The sequence below is a fragment of the Squalius cephalus genome (assembly GCF_949319135.1).
Source record: "Squalius cephalus genome assembly, chromosome: 2".
Taxonomy (NCBI): Eukaryota; Metazoa; Chordata; class Actinopteri; order Cypriniformes; family Leuciscidae; genus Squalius; species Squalius cephalus.
In genome coordinates, this window is record NC_137123.1 from 8616556 (window position 1) to 8643764 (window position 27209).

Below are 27209 nucleotides of genomic sequence, written 5' to 3' on the forward strand. Positions count from 1 at the left end.
CCATGAGTCTCAATCGATTTCTTCAACGTTGACTGAATGTCATGTGTGAGTTGATGATGGTTCAGTAAATGTGACATTAAAGGGGGGGTGAAATGCTCATTTTCACTCAATCTCCTGTTAATCTTGAGTACCTATAGAGTAGTATTGCATCCTTCATATCTCCAAAAAGTCTTTAGTTTTATTATATTTATAAAAGAAAGATAGGCTGTACCGAGTCTTTCCGGAAAAAAACGAGCGGCTGGAGGCGGGCCATGTGGGCGAAGCTAAAGCTGTGTGGTAAGAAACTTTGGTCCAAGGCACCAGAAAAACACCCTGCGCTGCTTGACTACAGAACGTAGTTTTACAACGCCAATAGAGTCAGTAGGCCTATCAACAGCTCAAATGCTGATGATCAGACGTCCCCCTAACAACCTGCATGCTGCTCATCTGTTGCTCATGCCAGCAGCGTACGACCCCCTCAAAGTTAAACGGCGACTAGATGAAAGCAAAAGCATTCAGAAGTTTTACTACGACTGCAAAAGGGCAAGTGGCCCTCGTGCTGTACTGAAGCCTGGGGATGAAGTAAGGGTGCAACCACACCCTGGCAGTCACAAGTGGTCTCCTGGAGTTGTAGTGAAATCACATTGTGCCCTGAGATTTTATGTTGTGGACTGTGGAAGTAGAGAGTACCGTCACAACATTCAGCATCTTCGCAAGAGCACAGCAGCTGCCAACGAGTCCCGTCACAGGCTTAGTGATGATCAATGGACAGAAATAACAGAGCCAGAGAGTGTCTGTTGGATCGTCCTAGTTCCTCCCAAACATCACCTACAGAACTACCCACATAGCAACATTCTGACGTCCCAGATCCAGCCCACATCTGGCACGCATGGAAAGATGATCTGGCCCACATGCAGTGTGGAATTACGGCCCTTGGGTAGCTCACTCCTGTTTGCCAGATTTGAGCCACAAGCAGGCCATAGCAATGCCCCATGTCAGCAGAGAGTAAAGAAATAAACCAGAACTCGACCTTATCTGAACCACAAAATCTGTGTATATTAAAATATGGAGTCATTTCAGCCTTCCATAACCCCCAAACTGCTCATCTCCTGCTCTTCCTGGCATGGTGACAGAATACCACTGTACGCTGAGCCAGAGGATGGACTGGGCACAGATGCTTGTCAAATTCAGTTACAAGCTTTCATGAGTTTTAATCAGATTTATGAAACTTTTCAATTCGGTTTCAGGAAATTACATAATACAGAATCTGCCCTTTTAAAGGTTTTTAATGACATCTTATTGGTTACAGATTCTGGAAAGTAACCGAGTAATCTCTGGTGACCGAGATTTTGCTATCGCAGGACCAACTCTCTGGATCAATCTTCCTGTAGCCATTTGAACAGCATATTCTTTGCCTGTTTTTAAATCTATGCTTAAATCTTACTTATTTGAACAAATTATGGTGGGTTAAAAATTGTATACATTTTTTTTTTTTTTACTATACTGTTTTTGTAAAATTTTATATCTTGCCTGTTTTGTTTACATTATTTTAACTTTCTGTACAGCACTTTGGTCAACCTACGGTTGTGTTTAAAAGTGCTTTATAAATAAAGAAAATTAAATGAATGAATGAATGGCCCTCTTCCCTCGAGAAGACGGACAAACTAGAGCAGAGCATCCTTAAAGGGACACAAACAACTCCCTCAAGAATTGTGCGAGTGGGCTATTTACCCAGACAATACACGCACAAGTCATGTGTGTCATCGTTTGTCAAAAACCTTGGCCACGGGTCGACACACTGCTTGAAGTGTTTCTCATACATTGTTTTTACCTGATTCTACAGTGTTTTAAACACAATCAGTCCCTGAAGACGAGAAGAGGTTGACATGTTCCCTAGGCGCCTCTTATATACTTCCTGGTCGCACTAGTATGATGTTATAGGCTGTCGCTGGCCAATAAGATTGCTGTGATTTGACAGTTGATTCAGATACCAGTCACGCTCCGTTCCCCAGCTCACGTAGGTGTTCCCCATAAGCGTCTCATGATGCAGTGCGAGTTCCCTTTCGAAAGGGAACCACTGGTCAAAATCACATTTTAATAACATTTCAAATCAGCATTAAAATTTGACATGATCCATAAATGTTGTTTCTGATGCTCAAATAGTTAAAAAAAAAAAAGCTTTTATTTCAGGTTTGTCCAGCCAATTCGCCTGTGCAGTCCTGAACCCGCATCTCAGAACTGTTTCTATGGAAATCTGAGCTTCTAACAGCAGTTACAGTGACATGATTACCAATTTGGATATTTTATTTAGAAGGCAGGACTTCCATTACTAGAGCCGCCATATGTGAAAAAGGCCTCAAGCGTTACTCTGACAGGACTGATTTCCTCTTCCTCTTGGGTGTGATGTCTCTCAGCGTCTCTCCATCGCTTATGAAGGTCACGTGATCAACACTGTGATGCTGAAGTCTCACTTACTAAAGAGGAAACGGTATTTTTAGAGACGTGATGCATTCAAGAAGAACAAGGCTGCTGAAAAAATAAATGCTTTGAAGTTCTTATAAAAACATTCAGACTAATCAATTCTGTTTCATCAGTGTGTTTTAAGTCCTTTGTTTATTCAACTTCCAGATTGGTATTAATAAATCAGTAAATTGGATGTTTATCAAATGCACAGTTGGCGTCACTGCTACTGCAATACCTTCCAGTCTTTTACAAGCTAGGATAGTTGGTTTGCATATGCAAATTAAAGTACTGTTATTAAAGCAATTATTTTCTCTGTTTCCTAAGAACATGTTCCTTGTCATTACTATCTATAGTATATGCAACTGATTAAATATAGATATTCCCAACATGAGCATCTTTATGCACTGACGTAAAGTTTCTCTCAGTTTAATGTGTATGCCTTTAGTCTAATGTTGTCTGTTAAAACTCTTCCTCTGCTCGATCTGCACTAGGTGAGGTGTCATAAGCTCATATTAAAATATAATGTGTTAATCACGTGTCATTCAGAGTGTGAAAACGTCAATACTGGTTTCAGCCTGATCATTTGTAGTGCTGTCACTGGTCACGGGTGTTGGTGAAACGGGTAAGAGCATGATTTTATAACTGTTCTGTTAAATATCTTAAGTGTGGGGGATTTATTGGAGATTGGTTGGGGCTAGTTGTCACAGGGCTGTGTCTCAGTAACTATATGGTTTAAAATCAAAAGTCCAATAGCACAATGTTTTCTCTAGCAGTGTTTTGTATGTTGGTGACAAACACCTTAAAACTTTAATCTTTTAACAACAGATAACTGTATAATACAGGCTGACTATATAATGAAAGCTGCTGTCAATTAAAGGGGACGGGGAAAGGCTTTAGACAGTTCCGTACTCAAGCAGTGCAAAAATGATGGTTGCTGTAATTTTCTTGCATAAATAAAGTATTTCATTGATTTCTGCTTGACTTTAAGCTAAGAACTAGAGCGTATTTCTCTTTCTCTGTTCAATCTCAAAACAGATGGTGCTCAATTTTCATAAGAAAAGGAAGATGGGGGGGGGGGGGTATTTTTTGGACGGGTCGCGGGAGTGGGGGTGTTTCATTAATAATATATTATTAGTGTTTTTGTTGTTGTTAATAATAATTGCTCAAATACAACATATTTATTCAATTTACGCATGTGCGTGTGTGTGTGTGTGTGTGTGTGTGTGTGTGTGTGTACCTGTTTTTCTATCCCGGTGGGGACTTCAGCCTGAATGCACACAGACTCATGGGGACTCGTGTCACAGTGGGGACCTAAATTGAGGTCCCCATGCGTAAACAAGCTCATAAATCATACAGAATGAGTTTTTTTGGAAATGTAAAAATGCAGAAAGTTTTCTGTGATGGGTAGGTTTAGGGGTAGGGTTAGTGTGTGTGTGTGTGTGTGTGTGTGATGGGTAGGTTTAGGGGTAGGGTTAGTTTAAGGAGATAGAATATACAGTTTGTACAGTATAAAAACCATTAAGTCTATGGAGAGTCCCCACAAAGATAGTAAACCAGACGTGTGTGTGTGTGTGTGAGTGTGAGAGAGAGAGAGAGAGAGAGAGAGAGAGAGAGAGAGAGAGAGAGAGAGAGAGAGAGAGAGAGAGAGAGAGAGAGAGAGAGAGAGAGAGAGAGATTATGACTGGTGTTGTTTATTGTAAGTGTTTGTTGCCTTTCTGACTTGTTGCCTTCCACCTGCACTGTCTCCTCCTCTAATGGGTCTACGCTTTTCGCCACCTTCTCTGGGCCAGCATCCTCTAACCTGGCCTTTATAGGGGACTCTCCTCTCAGGGCGAATGAGAGGATGCTTAATTGCTTTTTACCTGACATCTTTGAAAGTCAGATGCAATGTGTTACGACCCTTGGCTCAAGGGAAGCAACAAAAAACAAGGGACACACGAAAACCAAATTATAAGCTCAAAGAAATATTTATTTAATTACAAAATAAGGCAACACTAAATAATAAGATGAAAATCAATTAAAGAAAATAACAATGTTTCTGTATTCATCAGTAAGGTCAGTGTGTAAGGCAAGGTGCAGGTTTGAAATGTAATGTAGTGTTGAAGTGAAAATGAAAAGAGTAACAAAATACAACACAACCAAAGAGTCCAAAACCAAAGAGTCCAAAACCAAAGCGTCAAAACCAAAGAATGAATTGTCCGGTCAATTGGTGATCTCTTAAACAGCATCCAAGGCACGAACACAGGTGTTTCCAGTAGACTGGCAATCAAGGTGATTAATGGGCTCAGGTGCCAACCGCAATTCACAGAATCAACAGCAGATGTCGTCACACAATGATTAATGCATCCATGGCCAGGATATAATTATAAAATATGACATGATTTTAAAAGTGACCTATAACATCGACTATGCAATACACTTTCATTTATTTAGTGCTATTAAGCCTATTTGGAGAGAGAGATGTTTATAATGTGACAATATGTCAGTCATCATGTTGTAGGATATTTGTAATTTGTAGTGATTACAATTTAGCTCAAAGGAATTATTAATTAATTTATAGGGAATTCAAAAGAGTCACTTATTACAACCGAGCAAATGACTCGTTCGCGGTTCATTTGAACTGGCTGTAACTATCAACTCTGCAACGGATATAAATATCCGAACTATAGTGAAACACTATATAGTTAGCAAGGTAACTTAGATCAGAAGTTTAAGACATTAAATTTGTAAGCAAAATAACACAAGTAATTTTTCTCTTTAGAATACAAACAAGACTTTATTGATTATTCTTCTAACACATAAAACTAATATCTAACACAAACACACACATACACATTCATACGCGTTGCAGAAAGAAAAGAGTAAGGAAAGATTAAGTTTTAAGAGTGAGTTTAAGAGTGAGATGATGTAATCCCAAGTTTCTATGCACTTATAAGACACGACCTGAATGAACCATCAATCATTAGTTTAACCTATCGTTTCCTAGGTTATTAAATCTGTATCAAATACACCAGTTCAGCTTAAGAGTCTGGAGGCAGTACTTGCTTGTCTTTGCTTTTGGGGATTCCCTTTTGTTGCGTGAAAGGGGTTTTCCCGGTCCGTTCGTTGGCTGGTCTCCTCGTGCCTGATGTCTGGGTCACGTGGTCAGTCACGTGGCGTGCTGGCGGAATGAAAGTCTTTGTTTGAAGTTGGCTTTGCAGAAGAAACGTGGCTCGAAATCTTGTCGCAAAACTTAACTTAGAACCGAGACTCACAACGGAAAAGAAAGGAAACTAAGAAAAGAAAGGAAATTGAGAGGAGTAGATGGTGGCTTGAATGAAGCTGTTTAACCCATGTTCTTCAGATCTTGATTTGGGTTATTTCGTCTGCGCGTTTACATGGTTCCTGGTCTGTCTTAGATCTTCATCTCCCGCTGCATTTTTGGTTCTGCACTAAAAAACTCTAAACTTTGTTCTGGTGTTAAGATTTTAAACTCAAATGTCCGCCCAGCCTCCTGGATCAGTTCTAACCAATTAGACACTGTCTTTGTTTAGGAGGTGGCGTTCTCTTCACTTCTTATCATAAATCAAGCTTATCTGTGCTCTCCTTACTCTCTAAGCTCTAGCAAAGAGTACAGAGGCCACAGCTAAGACATTATTACTATTATAAGAATCCAAAACATTTTCCACAGATTTCAATCAAGCCATCCTTTGAATTAAGAACATATGATCACATCGATATGAAACACAACACATTTTCATTCAAAAATCTAACAATTATAACAATTACATGAATTGTATGGCATCTAAGCATATCAGATACACCCATCTATTGTAGGAACAATATAGGATCATGTCGTTGCATGATGCTTGATCTATAAGTCCATTGAAAATTGTTCTTGAATGATTTTATTTATGTTATAGGTAAAATCTCAGCTCTGTGGTTTGAAACGATTTTACACCCTGAGGTCTATCAGAGGTCCTTAAGGAGGGGGGAGTCTGGAATGTTGTGGGCTCGAGCAGCTCCTGCTGTTATCTTGATCGGGCTGAATTGTGCTATCTCTGAGCCAATCATTCTTTTCCAAGCTATCTCACATTGACCAGTTCTTTTTTTTTTAGTTGGGCTCATCTTCTTTGAAGCTTGCATGGCCATAAAGTTCTTAGCTGGGGGTTTTCGTTGGTCAGCGGAGACTGGCTGGCTGGAGCCTTCTTTTATGGCTCTGGGGTTGGTGATTTGGTGTCTGGAATGTTCAGTTCTGTGAGAAATTATGTTTGAACAATTCACCTGGAAGATTCATTTGTGTTTGTTTCGCACTCAATCCTACAATGTGATAACGAAAATATGACCAGGCCTAGACTACTTGTTCTGAGCAGGTGTTGTCAGTGAACAGGCTGTAAAACTGTTGGCTAAGTTACAGACACTTATGAAAAACTGATGCTGATTATCTGTGAAACATTCTCTAACAGCAGTCAAGTTGTCACTGTTTGTGTCAAACAAGTTGTGAATTTGTTGTAACATTAAAACAGGAGATCATGACTTACTCTGTGCTCAAAGTGATGCTCAGAGCTCCAGTGGTTTCCTCTGTGAACGAGACTTCGGAAGTCGACGCTGTAGCACTGGGGTGTCAAACTCAGTTCCTGGAGGGCCACAGCCCTGCAGAGTTTAGCTTCAACCCTAATTAAACACACCTGATCAGCTAATCAAGTCCTTCAGGCTTATTTGAAAACTGCAGGTGTGTGTGTGTTGAAAGCAGGGTTGGAACAAAACTGTGTAGGGCTGTGGCCCTCCAGGAACTGAGTTTGACACCTGTGCTGTAGCAGAATCAAGTGAACAATTCCAGATATGCTTTTTTTTCATTGGTTGTTGCGTTAAATCTTACCCAGATACAATAGTGCTATTTTCTGATTGGCTATTGTGTAGATTGGCTTATAAGTGGCAGGCTCGACTAAGAACTAAGACTAATAGTGAGAGCGGCGTGGCCAGAGAAGTTTTGGGCGCTGCGGCATATTAAATATATTATAAATAGTTTTTCCGTGTGAGAAATACGTGTGGTGGGAGTGCGTGACAAAAGACCGAAATGAGTGACTGTGAGCCTTGAGAGCCCTGTGTACATGTGCTTGTGTAGCAGATCCAGTTCTGTACATAAGGAATTCCACACAGCAGACAGCAGGATGTCTTCAAAACATCTAGTTTTATTGACCCTGGAAACATATGGGACAATTTGATCAGAATATTATCCGTTGCGCCAACCTCTTTCCACGTTATACACTGTGCACAAATCACTAGTTAGTTAGCTCCACGTGCGTCAGATAAAAGTCACATAAAACTCACAATACACAACATACATGTGTATAATCGATTCAGTAACACATTGTGCTTGATATTTAATGAACTTTAACCGAATTAACACTTTTAAACATACCAATATTAACTGGAAAGGGTGAGAAGAAAACAAGTGCGTCTTGCCTCGCCAGCGTCCATTTGCGATCTGAAGCTGATGTAACTCACGCACTCTCTAAAGGCATAGCGCGCAACACTGATAAGCGTCCCACTTAAAGCGGCGCTATGCAGTTTTGCTATGCGTCGGCCCGCCGGCCCAAAGTTGCAATGGTGGTTTTTCCGCTCAAAGGCGCTAGAGGGAAGCGGGAAGACCACCATTCAACCTGAAAAAAGTCATATAACCATTCCAATGACTCCAAAGCTGTTCAGTTAAGGTAAATTAAGCTAAAAAAAAACTGCATAGTTCCCCTTTAACTAAACCACTTTAATTGATAGTTCCTAACCACAATAACAATGCATGACTCACTCGTACAAGTATTTAATACAAAATGAAACCGAAAGTCTTTTATTTCATAGGAAAATAGTTTTTGGAAGTTCATCATATAAAAATAAGATACAATTAATATTTTAATATATAATAAATTAATATATAACCAATGAGACCAAAATGACAGGACGTTAAGTTGAAAAATAAGCCACTGTACATTTGTTGTAGGTGTTGATAGTGACGTCAGTCAGAATGGCTCCTCCTCTTCCTCTGATCGTTCTTCTCATGATTCATGGTTAGTCAATGCAACACTTCAGAAACACTCAAGATAAATTTGATACTGCAGTTTTATATGCAGAAGCTGCTGCTAAATTGTTCAGGATCAATTTTGTGTTTCAGGGGTTTCTAGTGCTGATTGGGGTGTGAGTTACAGTCCTTCACACATCTGTGCACTAAAGGACTCAACAGTGATAATGAGCTGCACTTATAAATACCCTACTGACCATCAGATCAAGAAAGTGTTCTGGACCAAAACAAAAGATAAAAAGGAACATGAAGAGTTTCCAGATCTGTCTAATGACCCTGAATACAGTCAGAGGCTTCAGTATCTGGGAGATAAACAGCAGAACTGCACCGTCAGACTGAGTCATGTGACACTGAAGGATTCACACATGTACTATTTCAGATTCATCACTGATAAACCTGATAGAAAATGGATTGGTAAATCTGGAGTGAATCTTTCTGTCACAGGTGAGTTTGATGAGGTTTATCTCTTCTTCTGTGCATTATGTTGAATAATAATCAGTGTATGACAGCAGCACTAGATATAATGTGTGTGTTGTGTTCAGATCTTCAGGTGGAGTCTCCTGAGAGAGTGACAGAGGGAGATTCAGTCACTCTGAGATGTAAAAGCAGCTGCGCTCTGACTGACAGAGCAACATTCATCTGGTACAGAAACTCACAGCCATTAACTGAGAGAAGAGACAGAAACAATGAACTCCTGCTGCAGTCAGTCAGAAGAGAGGATTCAGGCAGATATAGCTGTGCTGTAGACGGACACACTCACATCTCTCCTGCTGTTCAGCTCAATGTCATGTGTGAGTACAGATTGTCTTTTTCTCTTTAAAAAACTGGAAATTGTGTTTGATTTAAGGTTTTAATTGACCAGAACATCTTTTAAAATGTCTAAATGTATCATTCTGTAATATTTACTGTTTAATGTGTTTTTTTTTTTTTTCATTTTTGTCTGTTTTAGACCCACCCAGGAGCGTCTCAGTGTCCATCAGTCCATCTGGTGTAATAGTGGAGGGAGATTCAGTGACTCTGAACTGCATCAGTGACTCAAACCCTCCTGCTCTGAACTTCAGCTGGTTTAAAGGAGGAACGATTGTAGGATCTGGAAGAATTTACAACATCTCAAAGATCAGCTCTGATGACAGTGGAGAATACAAGTGCAAGTCCATCAATGAACATGGAGAGAAATACTCTGATACTGTGACTTTAAACGTCATGTGTGAGTTAATGATGGTTCAGTAAATGTGACATTAAATCCTCTAAACATTGTCAGTGATGTGAATTTCTTTGTGTTTTCTGTTTTAGACCCGCCAAAGAATGTCTTAAGGGCCGTACACCGGGACGAATTTCGCGCGCGATATTCGCCGACGTTTAACGCCTTATGACTAAACAAAGGGCGCCAATGTGAGTGTGCACACCGACGTGAAAAACGGCACGCGTAAAAGCGTCATTTTTTTAAAAAAACGCCTCGGGTTCGTTTTTTTGGTTTGGTTTTTGCCGCTTTTGCTCACGTGTCTGGAGCTTCTGAAGTTACAGTAAAACACAACTTGGGGGCGCTCAAACACAAAACAGTCTTGCCGAGCACATATACGTAACAGCGAAGAAGATATACGCCAAGTAGCGTCTACACTGCCAGGAAGAAATAAGACGAGGAAGATGCAAGGCAAGATGAATGTAGAGCTGCTGGTCTCGTTGGTGTCGGAACATAAAGAACTATATGACAAACGCGACAGCGACTACAAAAATCTTGATGAAACAGAACTGTTATGGAGTGGTATTGCAGAGCAAATGGGCCTTGATGGTGAGTTTAATTTCACTTAATTGTCTTTCATGTACATAGGCTTGTAACTTTTTCCCACAAACGTTTGACAATCACCGGGGTATTTCTGTTTTACATTAAGAGCCATCTAATGTCAGGGAATGAATTTGCATGTTCACTCGGCTCATCGTCAGCGAAAATCGCTTGGGTGTGAACACAAAAAACGCGTTGAAAAACGCTGGCGAATAACACGCGCCGATATTCGTCCCGGAGTGTATGGCCCTTTAGAGCGCCTCATATAGGCCTACTTACATTACTCTTTCTATAGTGACTCAAATGAATCTGTTCAGATGTTTTACTCTTTTGTCTCAGTTGCAGGACGTCTGGTGATATTATACATATCCATTGGAGGGGTTTGTGGAGCTGCAGTGATCATTACGATGTTAGTGATTTGGTAAGATGTGTGTTTGTGGTACTCTCTCGTGTGTGTGAATGAATGAATGAATTAATGAATAAGAAAGTTGTTAATTCAGTGAGACGTCATGAACTAATAAAATAATAAAATAAAGATTAAATAGCTTGTTCCTGTTACTAACTGCTTCGAGAAAAGGTGGAGGATCCAAATGCAGTTTATTTAACGGGTTATCCAGAATCGTAATCAAACACAAGCAAAGGGTCAATCACAGGAAGGCAGTCCAAACAAACAAACAAGGGTAATCCGAGAAACAGGCAAAAATCCAAGAACCAAGAGACAATGAAATCAGGGAGAATGCTCAGAAATGCAGACAACAGATAATGAGACACAGGTGGATGCATGATGAGTCCAGGCAGTGAGTTATGGGAAATGTAGTTGTGAGTGAATAATAATAGTCTGATATGGAGTGCCCTCTGGTGGCTCTCAAGGGCATTCCAGTTACAGTTCCTGTCACCACCACACAAAGCGCAGTTTTTATGGTGACAGTCCGTTATAAATATGAAGATTGTATTGTATTCTCTACTATAAAGATGAAGATTGACATTTTGTTAAATAAAAAATAAGCACTTTGTTTATGTTAAAAATATATATAAAAAAAAAAAACACGCACATAATGTAGGTTTGTCTCTGGTCGTGATGAATGTGAGCCAAGGCAGAATTTCCCATTCTTACTTTCCACACTGACAGCTACTTAGTTAGTTATTGAATGAGGAAGCTCATTACTGCAGTGCATCCTGAAGATAGACCAGATTTCATCACATTCAAAGTGGCAGAGCCACGTCCTATAGAGAAATACCTTTAGTTCAAATCATATCTGTGTATTAAACATCAAATAATATCTGAATCGGATTGGTTGTTATTGTGTAAAATCACTGTCTTTAAAGGGGAACCAGGAGGATGAAAAAGAGAAATGACACACAGGAGTCTCAGGTGAGAATAATTATCAGAAGTTTACTGATCAGGGAAATGATTTGGTATCTAAATGATTTAAAGTCTGAATGTAGCAGAAACGTTTTCTAGTGAGTTGTTTATAGATGTTATTTATTTTTTATTTATTCTGTTTTTTCTTTAATGGCAAAGATGAATCATTCCAAACCTCATCATGACAGACGCAACGCTTATGATATTAAATTGAGTGATCCTGTGTATGAGAATGTAACGGTAAGTGTTTCCTACAGTAGACTAAACTCTCTTCACCTTTAGCCAAACCTCATCATGACAGTATTAAATTGAGTGATCCTGTGTATGAGAATGTAACGGTAAGTGTTGCAAGTGTTTCCTACAGAAGACTAAACTCTCTTCACCTTTAGCCAAAAGGAATTAAACGCTCAATGTCAGTGTGGAAATATCTATATTGACTAAGAATATGGGAATTTTAATAACACACTCCTGTTTTTACTTTGTCTTCATTCGTAAAGGCTGCTCAACTTGATGATTGTAAACCCGAACTGGACTCGTCTCTGTATGAAAATCTTCCAGTAAGTGAGAATAGCCACTAGATAGAGACAAAACCCAATCTATTAGCCTTTCCTTATGACACATGTTGTTGATGCTTTTATTGACATATTTCAATATTAATGTTTTCACTTTCTTTCTTTCTTATTCAGCCTAACAAGAAGAGGCTGTAGTGTTTTGAACACAGTAAATATTACAGCCATAGCCTAATGCATCTCTTTGTGGGAGGAGCCCTGAATGATTGACAGGAGTGGCATGACGACGTGTGACTGAAGTATTCAGGCGATCATTTTATAGATGGATGTGCGATAATGAAAGTAAACTGTTAATGAATGTATGTTAAACTGTGTAATTTTAAAATAAATCAAGTGTTTTTACTTTTTGCTTTTTTATCATGTATGAATTTTATTTCATTTAGATTATTGTTTTTAACCATGAGTATCCATATTGTTCATGTTTCCAATAAAAGGCAGAAAAAAATAAGTCTCTAGTTGTAAAATTCCACACTTTTCTGACATTCAATAAATCAGAATAACAGCATAACAGATATGAAAGACCATCGCACTTAGAGATTGCTAGAGAAAAAAAGAAAAGAAGATCAAACTAGATAAGATTATTAATTTAAGGATTACTATAGAAAATTACATTTGCAATCTTGATGCTGTTCCGAAAAATAATATTAAAAAAAATCCTTAATATATAGCAACTTATGTTTCAACATGAGGTTAGTTCGTATTCCTTCTACGACGGCAAAAACGTCTCAGGTTATGACTGTAACCCTAGTCCCCTGAGAAGGGAATGAGATGCTGCGTCGATGACGCTTTGGGAACGCCCCTGCGTGATTGCGTCTGAAGTGTGTATGTCAACTAGTCCAATGGCGAGAGTGAACATCATGGGCGGGTGAGGTCATGACCAGGAAAGGATAAAAACACATCCGGTCTGACCGGCATTAGCTTAGAAGTAGCCGAAGCATGTCGATCACAGGGATGAAGGAAGTATGGCAGGGCGACACAGCGTCTCATTCCCTTCTCAGGGAACTAGGGTTACAGTTGTAACCTGTAACGTTCCCTTTACGGAACAACAATACCCAAACTCCGTATTTTCAAGTGCCTGTCATGTGAAACTGTGGCAACTAAGACATAAGCACCTGAGAATAAACTTATCTGTCATAAGCATCTGAGGGTCCCCAGGGGCGTGGTAAGCCGATATGGCCGCCATGTATACTTTTAGGGTGAAGGTATATAGCCCTGCTGAAAAGCGATCTTGCAGAAACTCAAGTACTGAACTGGGCAGTTAACTGGATCCCAATGTCGCCCACTACACAAAGAAGTGAAGACCTTTCACTTCAGGTCATATAGTTTCCTAGTGGAAGGAGCTCTGGAGTGAGGTATGGTCTCTACAACCTCAGTTGAGAGACCAGCATCTATGAGTTGAGCCCCCTCAGAGGCCAAACCCACAGTTTCCACATTCTGGACGGATCCCTCCTGACCGGAATCTCCAAGCGAGAGCCTTCGAGGAGAGACACTAGGTCCGAGAAACAAATTATGTTTAAAAAATGCAAATGTTCAGACGCTGCATCAATAAAATATCAGGTCTAGAGGTTTTTAGATTTTTACTGATTTCTGAGATGGAAACTCTGTAAGCAAATTTCTGTATTTTTATTTGGTGACTATAATGATTAAATTGCATTTTCATAGAAAAAACAAACAAACAAACAGTTTTTTACTGAAATTTATTTTTTATACTCAAGAGGGTGTAGAGCTTCTAGATCTGGCTAATGACCTTGAATATAGGATGAACACAAGTACTATTTCAATAACTAGTTTTGTTTTCCCCTTTCTCCTGGTTCTCATGCTCTCTTCCATTAAGGCTGTTCATCCTTGTGTGGCGAAGAGCAGTAGGTTTGATGACAGAGAAAGACTTGGAAAAGACAGGGAGACAAAGCAAGGAGAGAGAGAGAGAGAGAGAGAGAGAGAGAGAGAGAGAGAGAGAGAGAGAGAGAGAGAGAGAGCAAATCGACTACGCCACCCTGGTCACTAAGCCAGGGAAGTATGAGGACACACAGGTTTGATTTTTCCCTTACACAGAGACTCTGAGACGTGGATATTACAAAGTACAAAAATATTCTTTATTGGACAAAGATAAAATACTGGAGTGCAAGTCAATTAGGCTCAATCATAACCACCACACAATAACAATAAAGGACTACCAGGACTTGTGATTACCAGAAGCAGGACGAGCTAGTGCCAGACTTCGCCAACATCAGCGATGGTCAAGGAGCACCCACACGTGCACTACACTGCACACACACGCACACTCACGTCAACCAAGATCAATCACTATGGGTTGTAGACCACACACTGTGCATCATCAGGACCCACCACCAAATAGAGAAACTAGCCCTCCTGCTCCGGACTCACAGTACCTGAACAAACATCAACAATGCTGAAGCGTGCTCACATGTGAGCAACTGCACTCAAGCATGTTGATGAAACAAAACAATAGAAACAAAAGGTTAGAATAGTAGGAACAAAACAGCAGTGATGAAAGTCCTAATCCGAGCAGCAGTCTTCAAGTGCCCTTATACAGGCAGATTAATTCACCTGCAAAAGCCTGAATGTAAGCTAAAATATACATAGTATTAACTCATCATTGTTATACAATGATTGCACATACCAAACATGCGGAGATCGCGTCATTCCTCCGGCAGCAACAGATGAACAAAGTTTCAAAGGCGAGCTGGAATACACAGATAAACCCCATCACTATACATCACTTAAAATAAATACGGCTACAAGAGCCAGAAAGAGACCTACCAGGAAGCCAAGCAGCAATACACCGGCGACGCTTAGTGCAATATATATAAATGGCGCGTATTGCCAATGGCTGCAAACACTCAGCACAACATGAGCTTATCCGCAGACAAGAGTAACACTGTTAACCGTTTAAAGTCCGGTAGGTTCGAGCAACAATCACAAACAGCCGTCGCACTCACCTCCAGCCAGAACACCAGACCGACGGCAGAATAATGACGCGCTAGAGAGGCAGTCGCACATTGTCCGGTGGCAAAACAGCCAGCTTAATATACCCGTAGGAATGAGACCCTGATTACCTGCGCGCATCTAGGGCAGAGTCAACACGCAGAGAGGACGCCACCCAACAGCGGCACTTCACAACACTTGCACCAATGCTCCTAAAAGGACCTTTCCTCTGTATGAGAATGTAACAAATAATGAGAACCTTACCATAAGTTTCCAGCTCTTCTCATTATGAGTCCTATTACCGTATTGTTCTGAATATAAGACAATGTTTTTTTCTTGGAAATACATCTGAAAAAAACAGGGTTGTCTTATATTCAGGGACTACACTTTTACATGTCAATAATACACCCACAACAACAGGGTGCGCCAAATATGTGTAAAACGAGTTCTCTCCAGGAAAGATAAACACAGCGGAGTCATCAAACAACTCCCATTTAGGAGCCATGCAATATGGTGTGTCAAAGTGTAATGTTAGAAGATGGCGAGTCCAAAAAGACAAGTCAAAGAAAATCGTACTGCAGTCCTAAAGGCGGCCGCTTCGGGAAGGATGGCGGGCGAGTGTGTCGGTGCGTGACCGAGGGGAGAAATGGGGAGCTTCCCATAACCAGAGTCGTCATCCACTGGATATTGCCAAAGAGCTGAACCATACCCACGAGCGAGGCCCCTCATTTCTCATTGCCCAGTGCATGCCCTCTGACTTCAGGGAGAAGCTGGTGTCTTTTCAGCGCTAAAAATAAAATCATATCGCCTGGATCAGATAGGTAATGCAGATCAAACACCTGTGTTTTATGACCTTTAGAATATGAAAAATATGCAATATGAAAATTATTTTCAAATAAAATTACTTTCTTTATAAAAGACAAGATTTGGCCCTCAAAAGACCCTTTTTCCAAAAGGTACATCTTGAAAAAGGGGGGTCTTATAATCAGGGTCATCTTACTTTCAGAAAAATATGGTAAATGTCCTACTCTGTCGGTCTTATCTCTACACCAGTGCAGGAACACTATGAGTGTGCAGTTAAAACATTTCAAAATGGTTAAACTTGATAAATGGATCTCATTTTTGTCTCAGACTAACAGGAATATGCTGTAGTAGATGATGGCACACACCAAAACATTACAGTCTTCATGTAACTGTCTGTAACAACATCCATAAATGTTGTTTCTGATGCTCATAAAAGTGTTTATTTCAGGTTTGTCCAGACAATTCCCAATTTGGATCTTTTATTTAGAAGTCAGGACTTCCATTACTAGAGCTGAAAATTTGGTATGTGAAAAGGCCTCAAGCGTTACTCTGACAGGACTGATTTCCTCTTCCTCTTCCTCTTCGGTGTGACGTCCCTCAGCATCTCTGCATCAGTTAATGAAGGTCACGTGATCAACACTGTGATGCTGATGTCAAAAGTTTATGCATTTGGTTTTCTCACCTACAAAAGAGGAAACAGTATTTAACCATGTTTAGAGACAAGCGTTTCATTCAAGAAGGACAAGGCAACTGACACATTAAAAACGTAATAGTTATCATGATAAAAACATTGAGATGAATCAATTCTGCTTCATCAGCGTGTTTAAAGTTCTTTATTTAACTTCCAGATTGCTATTAATCAGTAAATTGGAGGTTTATCAAGTGCACAGCTGGCAATGTTAGCGATGAAATGTGTGTTTTGACGTCACTGCTACTGCAATACCTTCCAGTGTTTTACAAGCTAGGATAGTTGGTCTGCATATGCAAATTAAAGAAAAGTTATTCAAGCAATTATTTTCTCTGTTTCTTAAGAACAGGTTACTTGTCATTACTATCTGTATGCAACTTATTGAAAATAGATATTCAAAGTTTGAAAACATTATTACATGAGCATCTTTATTGACCGACGTAAAGTTCCTCTCGGCTTAACTTTTATGCCTTTAGTCTAATGTTGTCAAAATGTAAAACTCTTCCTCTGCTCGATCTGCACTAGTTGAGGCGTCATAAGATCATGTGAAAATATAGTGTGTTAATCACGTGTCATTCAGTGTGTGAAAACGCCTAAACTGGTTTAATCCTGATCATTTGTAGTGCTGTCACTGGTCACTGGTGTTGGTGAAACGGGTAAGAGCATGATTTTATAACTGTTCTGTCAAATATCTTAAGTGTTGGGGATTTATGGGAGATTAGTTGGGGCTAGTTGTCACAGGGCTGTGTCTCAGTAACTATATGGTTTAAAATCAAAAGTCTAATTGCACAAATATGTTTTCTCTAGCAGTTTTTTGTATGTTGGTGACAAACACCTTGATAGAAATCAACTTTAATCTTTTAACAACATACAACTGTGTAATACAAGCTGACTATATAATGAAAGCTGCTGTCAATCAAAAGGTGGCAGGGACAGAAGTTGGACAGTCCGTTCTCACGCAGTGCGAAAATGACTGTTGCGCAGCTATAGTCAAGATACAGGGGGTTGATGTTGAGCTAGTGTCTTCATCTGTGTTCTCTGCGCTTCCATACATTTCTCAGTAGATCAAAATATTTTTAGTATTTTGGGTGCTGGGTCATATCACTGTACACCATGATACGATACAACTATACAATTTGCAGAAAGAGAAAGCTGAAAACCATCAGAAGAGCAAAAACAAAAAGAATGATTAGATGGAGATGGATGACATGTATAGCAGCATGTGGTAAATAACATTCTTCTGTTCATGATATATCCTACAGCTAGACCTATAATAACGACAATACATTTCCAAGCAATCGCCTATTGACATCATATCCGGGAGATAACTCAGTAAATTCGAGTAAAATCACAGGCTTCGCTTATCCCATGCGAATGCGCCACACGAAATTAATCAGCACATGACTCCTCAGTCCACTCTCTCTCAGAATCTCCCAGTTTCCCAGTGGATTTTATCCGTTTCTCCATTCCGATTACTGCAACAAGACACAGGTGTTTGTAGTTTTGCACTTGACCTGCTTACTCACCGCTCATCTCCAGTCTCTCTATCCCGCTGCAGACTTCACTGAACCACACCGCCCTCGCCACAGACATATATACTGTATCATATATTTGATGAAACATCTAATGCAATAAAAATATGAAAAACTTAATGTGTAACAATGAGACAGAAACGACAAGACTCGCATAAACCGCCAGGACTAGTCTTACAAGTTAGTCATCACATTTTCTTCTTTAAAACTGTTCATAACTTTACGTCAGTTACATAAAAACGTACATTTGACTAATCTGAAACCGAAAAGTAAGACTGACTGATCTGATCTATCATGCTAGATCTTAAGACACTGTCTTAACATAATGGCTATATTTATGTAATTGGCCCTTAAAGTTGAAAAATAAGCCACTGTACATTTGTTGTAGGTGTTGATAGTGACATCACTCAGAATGGCTCCTCCTCTTCCTCTGATCGTTCTTCTCATGATTCATGGTTAGTCAATGCAACACTTCAGAAACACTCAAGATAAATTTGATACTGCAGTTTTATATGCAGAAGCTGCTGCTAAATTGTTCGAGATGAATTCTGTGTTTCAGGGGTTTCTAGTGCTGATTGGGGTGTGAGTTACAGTCCTTCACACATCTGTGCACTAAAGGACTCAACAGTGATAATGAGATGCACTTATACATACCCTACTGGACATCAGATCATGAAAGTGTTCTGGACCAAAACAAAAGATAAAAAGAAAGATGGAGAGCCTCCAGATCTGTCTAATGACACTGAATACAGTCAGAGGCTTCAGTATCTGGGAGATAAACAGCAGAACTGCACCGTCAGACTGAGTCATGTGACACTGAAGGATTCACACATGTACTATTTCAGATTCATCACTGATAAACCTGATGGAAAATGGATTGGTAAACCTGGTGTAACTCTTAATGTCATAGATTACTTTGGTGAGGTTTATCTCTTCTTCTGTGCATTATGTTGAATAATAATCAGTGTATGACAGCAGCACTAGATATAATGTGTGTGTTGTGTTCAGATCTTCAGGTGGAGTCTCCTGAGAGAGTGACAGAGGGAGATTCAGTCACTCTGAGATGTAAAAGCAGCTGCGCTCTGACTGACAGAGCAACATTCATCTGGTACAGAAACTCACTGAAGATATTAACTGAGAATAAATACAGTAACGAACTCTCCATCAATCCAGTCAGAAGAGAGGATTCAGGCAGATATAGCTGTGCTGTAGGACACACTCACATCTCTCCTGCTGTTCAGCTCAATGTCACGTGTGAGTGCAGATTCATTTATTCTTTTTAAGATTAGGAGATCGTGTTTGAATTAGAAGATTTAAGGTTTTAATTTTTTTACTTTTTAGACCCTCCAAAGAGCAAAATAAATCTGTTCAGATGTTTTACTCTTTTGTCTCAGTTGCAGGACGTCTGGTGATATTATACATATCCATTGGAGGGGTTTGTGGAGCTGCAGTGATCATTACGATGTTAGTGATTTGGTAAGATGTGTGTCTGTGGTACTCTCTCATGTGTGTGAATGAATGACTGAATAAGAAAGTTGTGAATTCAGTGAGACGTCATGATGAATGAGAACTAAGGCAAAATTTCCCATCCTATCTTTTCATGCTGACAGCTACTCAGTTAGTTATTAAATAATGAAATCTGAAGCTCATTACTGCAGTGCATCCTGAAGATAGACCAGATTTCATCACATTCAAAGTGGCAGTGCCACGTCCTATAGAGAAATACCTTTAGTTCAAATCATATCTGTGTATTAAACATCAAATAGGTTCTGATTGGTTGTAATTGTGTCAAATCACTGTCTTTAAAGGGGAACCAGGAGGATGAAAAAGAGAAATGACACTCAGGAGTATCAGGTGAGAAAAAATAATTTGGTTTTCAGTAGTTTACTAAATTAGTAAAGTCTGAGTTAGTGACTTTATCTAGTGAGTTGTTTATAGACATTATTTATTTTCTCTTTATTCTTTTTTTTTTTTTGCAAAGATGAATCATTCCAGACCCGATCATGACAGATGCAACGCTTATGATGTTGAATTGAGTGATCCTGTGTATGAGAATGTAACGGTAAGTGTTTCCTACAGAAGACTAAACTCTCTTCACCTTTAGCCAAAAGGAATTAAACGCTCAATGTCAGTGTGAACATATCTATATTGAATAAGTATATGGGAATTTAAATAACACACTCCTGTTTTTACTTTGTCTTCATTCATAAAGGCTACTCAACTTGATGATTGTAAACCCGAACTGGACTCGCCTCTGTATGAAAATCTTCGAGCAAGTAAGAATACCCACTAGATAGAGACAAAACCCAATCTATTAGCCTTTCCTCTTGACACATGTTGTTGATGCTTTTATTTAAATATTTAATTATTAATGTTTTCACTTTCTTTCTTTCTTATTCAGACTAACAAGATATTACAGCCTTTATTCATCTCTTTGTGGGAGGAGCCCTGAATGATTGACAGGAGTGCCATGATGACGTGTGACTGAAGTAAACAGGCGATCTTTTTATAGATTGATGTGCGATAATGAAAGTAAACGCTTAATGAATTTATGTAAAACTGTGTAATCACTATAGTGTATTTCTCATTATGCTTTTTTATCATGTATGAATCTTACTTCATTTAGATTATTAATGTTTTTGACCGTGAGTATCAGTATTGTACATGTTTCCAATAAAAGGCAGAAAAAAATAAGGCTCTAGTGTAAAACTCCACACTTTTCTGTCATTCAATAAATCAAGAATAACAGCATAAGAAATATTAAAGACCATTACACTTAGATATTGCTAGAGAGAAAAAAATAGATCAAACTACATAAGATTATTAATGTAAGGATTACTGCCCAAAATTACACTCGCAATCTTGTTGTGTGAACAACATTTCTATAAAAAAAAGTCCTTAATACACAGCAACTTATGTTTCAACTTATTCCTTCTACAACGATGAAAACAGTTCAAACTGAAACAAGTTGTGAGTGACTAACCGAAACACTGACCACTCGAGCTCTACTTCGGGTTTTCAGTCTCCAGCTCGGAGTGATACTGCAGCCAGCCAGAGAAAACATGGCCGATTTTTGTTTTCTATTGTGCCTTTAAAGGGCACCTATTATGCAAAATTCACTTTTACATGGTGTTTGAACATAAATGTGTGTTGGCAGTGTGTGTACACAACCACCCTATAATGATAAAATTCCACCCAGTGCTTTTTTTATAATCCCCATAAATCATAAGCACTGTCTCAGAACGAGCTGTTCTCAGATTTGGGGCAATGTGACATCACTTTGCACAGGCCCCGCCCACGACTGTTGATTGACACTGCAGTTTTAGACCCACCCTGAGTGAGCTGGACACAGTCCGCCATTGTTTCCACGCCGGAGCAGCTGTAGACAAGAATGTCTTCTAAGCGAATGAGGTGTTTTGTTGTTGGATGTCAGAATGAACATATCAGTCTTCATTTACTCCCGTTGTTACTCGAGGATGGATCTCACCAACTGTTCGTGATCCAGCTTACACTCTCCGGAGCGACAGGCCTAACGCACGGCAGAAATGAAAGTGCGAGCGCGCTCTTTATGACAGCTCATCGAGTCGTTTTACGGATATACAGTTTACCAGTTTATTTAGCACCCACTGAAAAGGTGTGTTTATAATTGTTTACTGTTAGTTGTAACAAGTGTTTTGTGTACTTCGCTGTGTATGGTCCATGCTAATGAAAGGGAGAGAGAGAGAGTTTATGGATAAGACTTTAATGCGCACTTCTTTTACTGTGTTTATTCAGCTCTTACAGTGATTTTCTGGAGTAAAACTAACGCTTCATCTTTTGTGTGATGTACAATAAACTTCATTGAACTCATCAGTATATTTTGGTCATCATTCGGATGGGGTCTGCCACAGCAGGCTTGTAGTGGATAAAAGCAGATGACAAATAAGTTATAACCGTAATTAAACTAAACTATACCTGTTCTATGTCCATACAGCATATATTATCTGGCTCTGTGGCCATTATTGTCCGACTCTGAGTCGAAATGAACACCGCTACTGAGAGTTTCTGTTTTGATATTATGAGATGAGATTGTCCTGGCTCTGAGCGCGAGCTCGTGAGGCTCCGCCCCCTGGGCCGTGCAGCAACAGTTAATTTGCATTTAATGGGATACACACTAAAACGGCACGTTTTTCTGAGCGCCAAAAAATGACAATTTAACCCTCTGGGCGCCACGGTCGAGTTTACTCGACAAGATGCGGCACTGAATAAAACGGCCGATTTTGTCAAATAGGGTGTCAAATTTCGTTCAACCTCCCCTCCACTAGTTGGCAGACATGTCATACTTCATCCCCGACTCAAAAAAAAGTCATGCTTCTATACAAAATCTTCGAGCTAGAGCGCATTGAATCAGTGCGAACAAAAGCGGAGCTAGTGTGCGAGTGAGCCATTTTATCAGAGCAATATTGTCAACATCAGCGAGTATTTGCATTAGATTATTATTATTATTATTATCTAATGGCATCAATAAAGCTTACCCGCAATGAAGTGTTGTGTCTTCTATTCGCGGACCCTGATTCTGAAGGGGAATAACGTTATCTGCCTTCAGAAAATGACGGTGATTCTGAAAGTGAAAGTATAGCCCTACACCAAGCACAAACGGTGAATCCTTTGCCCAATATAACGTTAGATGGTCCTTTGCCCAATGTCAGTGGTGGGAACAATGTTTCCCGGGGTCGGAGTGTTCATCGCGAAGTTAGCAGGCGTGTTAGTGTTGTGGGGAACGAGGCGGCCGCGGGAGATTTTTACCGCGCTAGCCGTGACCGTGTGCCTCTCCGCAATCGCGGCGACAGTATTGTGGTGGAAACTTTGTCTAATGCCACTGGGTATGTTAGACGAGGTCGAAGTATTCATAGGGCAGTTAGGGGGCAACGTGGAGGCAGGGTGGGGAGTCGCAATGACAATGACAGTAGTCCGAGCTGTGCACATTCGGCGCGCGCGCGAGGCAGATCTGGCCGCGCCCGCGCACACTGCTGCTCGTAGCAGCAGGAGAAGAGGCGATGTGACACGGGGCAGAGGGGCTATCATGCATAGTCTATCGCAAGACCACACCATGAAACACTACAAGAAATGTCACCTGGATGAATAGGGAGTCATTATCTCTACAGCAAAAGCCCTGCAACAATTGTTTTTGTCTGCCATTTATTACACTGTTGATTTACTATCTATTTCCCTGACCATTTAGTAGTGTACAATATGTGTTCTTTTTTGTGTGTTCATGTCCTTGTGATGTGTGCGTCTTTGTCAGCAAAAAAAAAAAAAAAACAACCAAATAAACATCAACAAAAACCATAAAAATTCTATAATCCAAGATGGCCACCACCATATGATGTCATAATATGCAAATTAGATGGGAAAATGTAATCCCTACATAAACTTTGGGTCATCCTTAATATTTCTCTAATTTACAGAAAGTCTCTATCTTTTATCACTTTTAAGATATAGCCTTTTGAAATTAAGATGTCAAAATCGAAAAATTTAGGAAAAAACCTCTGGCGCCTAAAGGGTTAAACATGCTGTAAAAAATTCTGTTGGGTATTTTGAGCTAAAACTTCACATACACACTCTGGGGACATCAGAGACTTATTTTACATCTTGTGAAAAGGGGCATAATAGGTGCCATTTAAATGAGCTTCTCAAAGCGCTCACAGTATAAGACAATGCAAGTAAAGTAGGCTAGTAAAAAAAGCATAGGTGGATTAAATAAACAAGAAACCAGCAATGATTACCACAATCAACAATAACCTACCTTTCCTAACCAAACCTAACAAAGTTTTTTTTAAATGCGTTTTAAAAATTCCAAGCAATTCGCTTTTCTGCAGCTGAAAAGAATAGCATGGGGTGCAATTTTGGGGAGATATAAATAAAGAAGTCTTAACAACATTTTGTACATGAGGGTCAAATGTCAATGGGGAATCAAAGATAACTCCTAGATTCCTTAATTTCTTCTGAAATTCAAATACAGAACCATCAGAACCACAGAGCCAACCAAACAGGCGGCTATAAAAGTCATGTCATAAAAGTCATAACATTTATGAGTCATAAAAATGTTCAAAATCCAGATTGAAGTTGCTCAAAAAGATTACTAACAGAAAGATGGTTATGCAACTGTAAAGCTACAACTCATTCTAAAATTTTAGCCAGGAAAGGAAGATTTGACATAGGTCAATTAGTTATTTAAAGGCACTGTTACGCCCCGTCTAGGGGTAAAGGACGCAACATGAAATGAGAGAGTGGAAGCGAGGAATCTTTTGAGAATTTAATGAAACCAAACAAAAATACAAGAGTCAAAATAAATAAATAGGGAACTTTTCTTTGGGAGATGACCTGGCCAAAATAACAAACAAAATGTCTCACTTTAACCTCTTGCCTAAAACCTAACCAAAATAAAATAAAATTATAGTACAATATATTAACTTAACTCCCTAGCCAAAATAGAGATTTAAAAGGTTTACAATAAACAATAATGGCGTCAAACTCCTTACTTTCCCAAACCCTCAAGATTTACAATGATAGACAAACTATTTACAAGCTCAAGCAAACAGTCGCATACACTCGCATTATAACTAAAGGAGAGGAAGGTTGTTGTTATACCAAGGAGCAGAGCGAGTATACTTGATTTCACGGACCTTGCGAGGAGCACAATAGCCAGTGCATTATTTAGCTGTGAGATGTCATCATCCAACATACAATTCAGTAAGAGATGAGACAACAACAGTTGCAAATACTGTCTGATCAGGTGATTTTCACATTTAAAAAAGCGCTTACAGCAGCAAACTATGGGATCCAGAATTTATTTGTGACATGGCCTTCCTCACAGATTATATGACTGTGCATCTGAATTATCTGAACACACAGTTACAAGGTCGGTCTCAGACTGTTGTAGACCTCTATGCACATATGAACGCTTTCCAACGTAAACTTAACCTTTTTCACAGCGGATTTCCGTCCAATCCGGCAAATTTGACACACTTCTCTGCCTGCGAGGAGATGTGCAAAGATGCTCCCAAATGCAAGATGTGTTTCGCCAAGTACAGAAAAGAAATTGAAAGTCTACAAGAGCAGTTCAGAATTCACTTCCAGGTCTTTCACATCCTCCAGCCTTGCATATGTCAGGGTTTGTAAAAGTTGTGTTGTTCTATCCAACCCACCAGGGGGACTCAAGGAGTACTGAATGCACAAGTTACACACGAGTAAGTGTGTTCCTGATATAAACAAGCTGAATACAGTGTTGTTCCATGCAGCTCTTCAAAAAACCTCAAGAGTGATTAATGCCTCCTTGTTAATGCATCCTAGAAAGCATAACCTCTTCGCAGACCCTCTAAATGCAGCTGTCAGTGTGGAGCCTGAAGAGATGACGCTAGAACACTGGTCACACCGGTTGTAAGTTTGCAGCTAGAACTCTACAAACTTATATTGTGAGCCTTCGATCCCTCCATTACCATTACTCCAAGTTTAGAGGCGAGTATTATTGCTAGTTTTAATTTAACACGTATGCAGTGCAGTTGGCCTTCAGTCTAGAGAATTGCCATATGTTCAGTGGAATGACAAATCCCTTTCCCAGTTGCAACCAATCTCCTCCTTGGTTTTCCTGAATTATAAAGTGGTAATTTGTGGTTCTCTTAAAGCATTATGGAACAAGAAAAAGCAAATGTCTGTGTTGTACAGGATACAGCTTCTGCCAGGTCAGGATTTGTATAAAGGTTTAAAGCAGTTTGCAGGCCTCTTATCAGCACACAAAAGAGGAAGTGAGACTAAGGGTTTTAGTGAAGATGATCTTATAGAGTCCCATCAAACTCAATAAATTAATTTCAAGAAAAAAGAATCACGGTTAGGGCTGGGCGATATATCGCATGACATTGTTATGCGCATCTCATCAGTAAAGCCGGTTCCTTGATTAGTAGTAAATCGCCATCACCTGCTTTCAAATGGAGCGACATTTACTACACAGAGCCGTAGTTCGCTGACAAGCTGAGCCATATCGCATTAATATCGCGGACGTATCGCCCAGCCCTACTGCCTCTTTGGGTGCTCTGAGTTTGGCATGTTCTTGACACGCAAGAGAAGGGATGCATTTCTCTTGACACCATCCACCTCGACTCTTACGGTCTTCCTTTCCAGGAGTTCCACGACATCCTGGTCCAGTCTGGATCTGATGCAAATCCTTTAATTGTACGTACATCTGCCATTATTATCCATGTACTTAACTGCTGCCTGACTGTTGGAAACAGAAGGTCTTCAGGTTGACCTTTGAGGCCCAACTGCTGAGCTGCACTGTGGAGGAGGATATCTCTGTCAGATCCATCGTCCTGGATTGCATATGCATTCATTTTCCTCTTTCCATTTCTGAAAATCACTTTGCTGATTTTAAGCTGATTTCCTCTTCCTCCTGGGTGTGATGTCCCTCAGCATCTCTCATTGGCGTATGAAGGTCACGTGATCACACTGTGATGAGGCTGTCAGAGATTCACAAGTTTGGTTTTCTCACCCACAAAAGAGGAAACTGTATGTTTGACCATGTTTAGAGATGTGATCATTCAAGAAGAACAAGATCAATTCTGCTTTATCGGCATGTTTTAAGTTCTTTATTTAACTTCCAGATTGCTATTAATAAATCAGTAAATTGGAGGTTTGTCAAATGCACATTTGGCGATGCTGGAGATGAAATGTGTTTTTTGACCCCACTGCCACTGCAATTCCTTCCAGTGTTTTACAATCCCGGATCCAGCAGTTTCCATACCAGGATAGTTGGTCAATGTTCCCTATATGTAGCCTTGTGTTTGCTGTGTTCATTGTCAGATCGTTGTTCATGTCTTGACGTCTTGCTTTCATCAGCACTTCTCTAGTCTACTATTCCTGCTCGTGTCCGGATTACTTACTGCCTGACTGTGTCTGGATTGCTGGATTGGACTGTGTCGAGATCAATGATACTTCTTCCTCTGTTCGAGCTGCACTAGTTGAAGTGTCATAAGCTCATATTAAAATATAAGGTGTTAA

At 39.8% G+C, this 27209-nt stretch overlaps 1 protein-coding gene across 1 annotated transcript in view; it reads left to right on the forward strand.

The window, feature by feature from the left end:
- Positions 1-381: 381 nt before the first annotated feature.
- The window catches only part of LOC307148961 (B-cell receptor CD22-like), a gene marked incomplete at both ends in the record, with an annotated part of 49951 nt that continues 23123 nt past the window's right edge, over positions 382-27209 (forward strand). The window contains 7 exons of the mRNA XM_079854942.1: positions 382-897; positions 2394-2467; positions 7547-7559; positions 8417-8483; positions 8588-8938; positions 9037-9285; positions 9444-9701. Coding sequence (XP_079711068.1) covers positions 382-897; positions 2394-2467; positions 7547-7559; positions 8417-8483; positions 8588-8938; positions 9037-9285; positions 9444-9701 — 1528 coding nt within the window. The remainder of the gene's footprint in view (positions 898-2393; positions 2468-7546; positions 7560-8416; positions 8484-8587; positions 8939-9036; positions 9286-9443; positions 9702-27209) is intronic.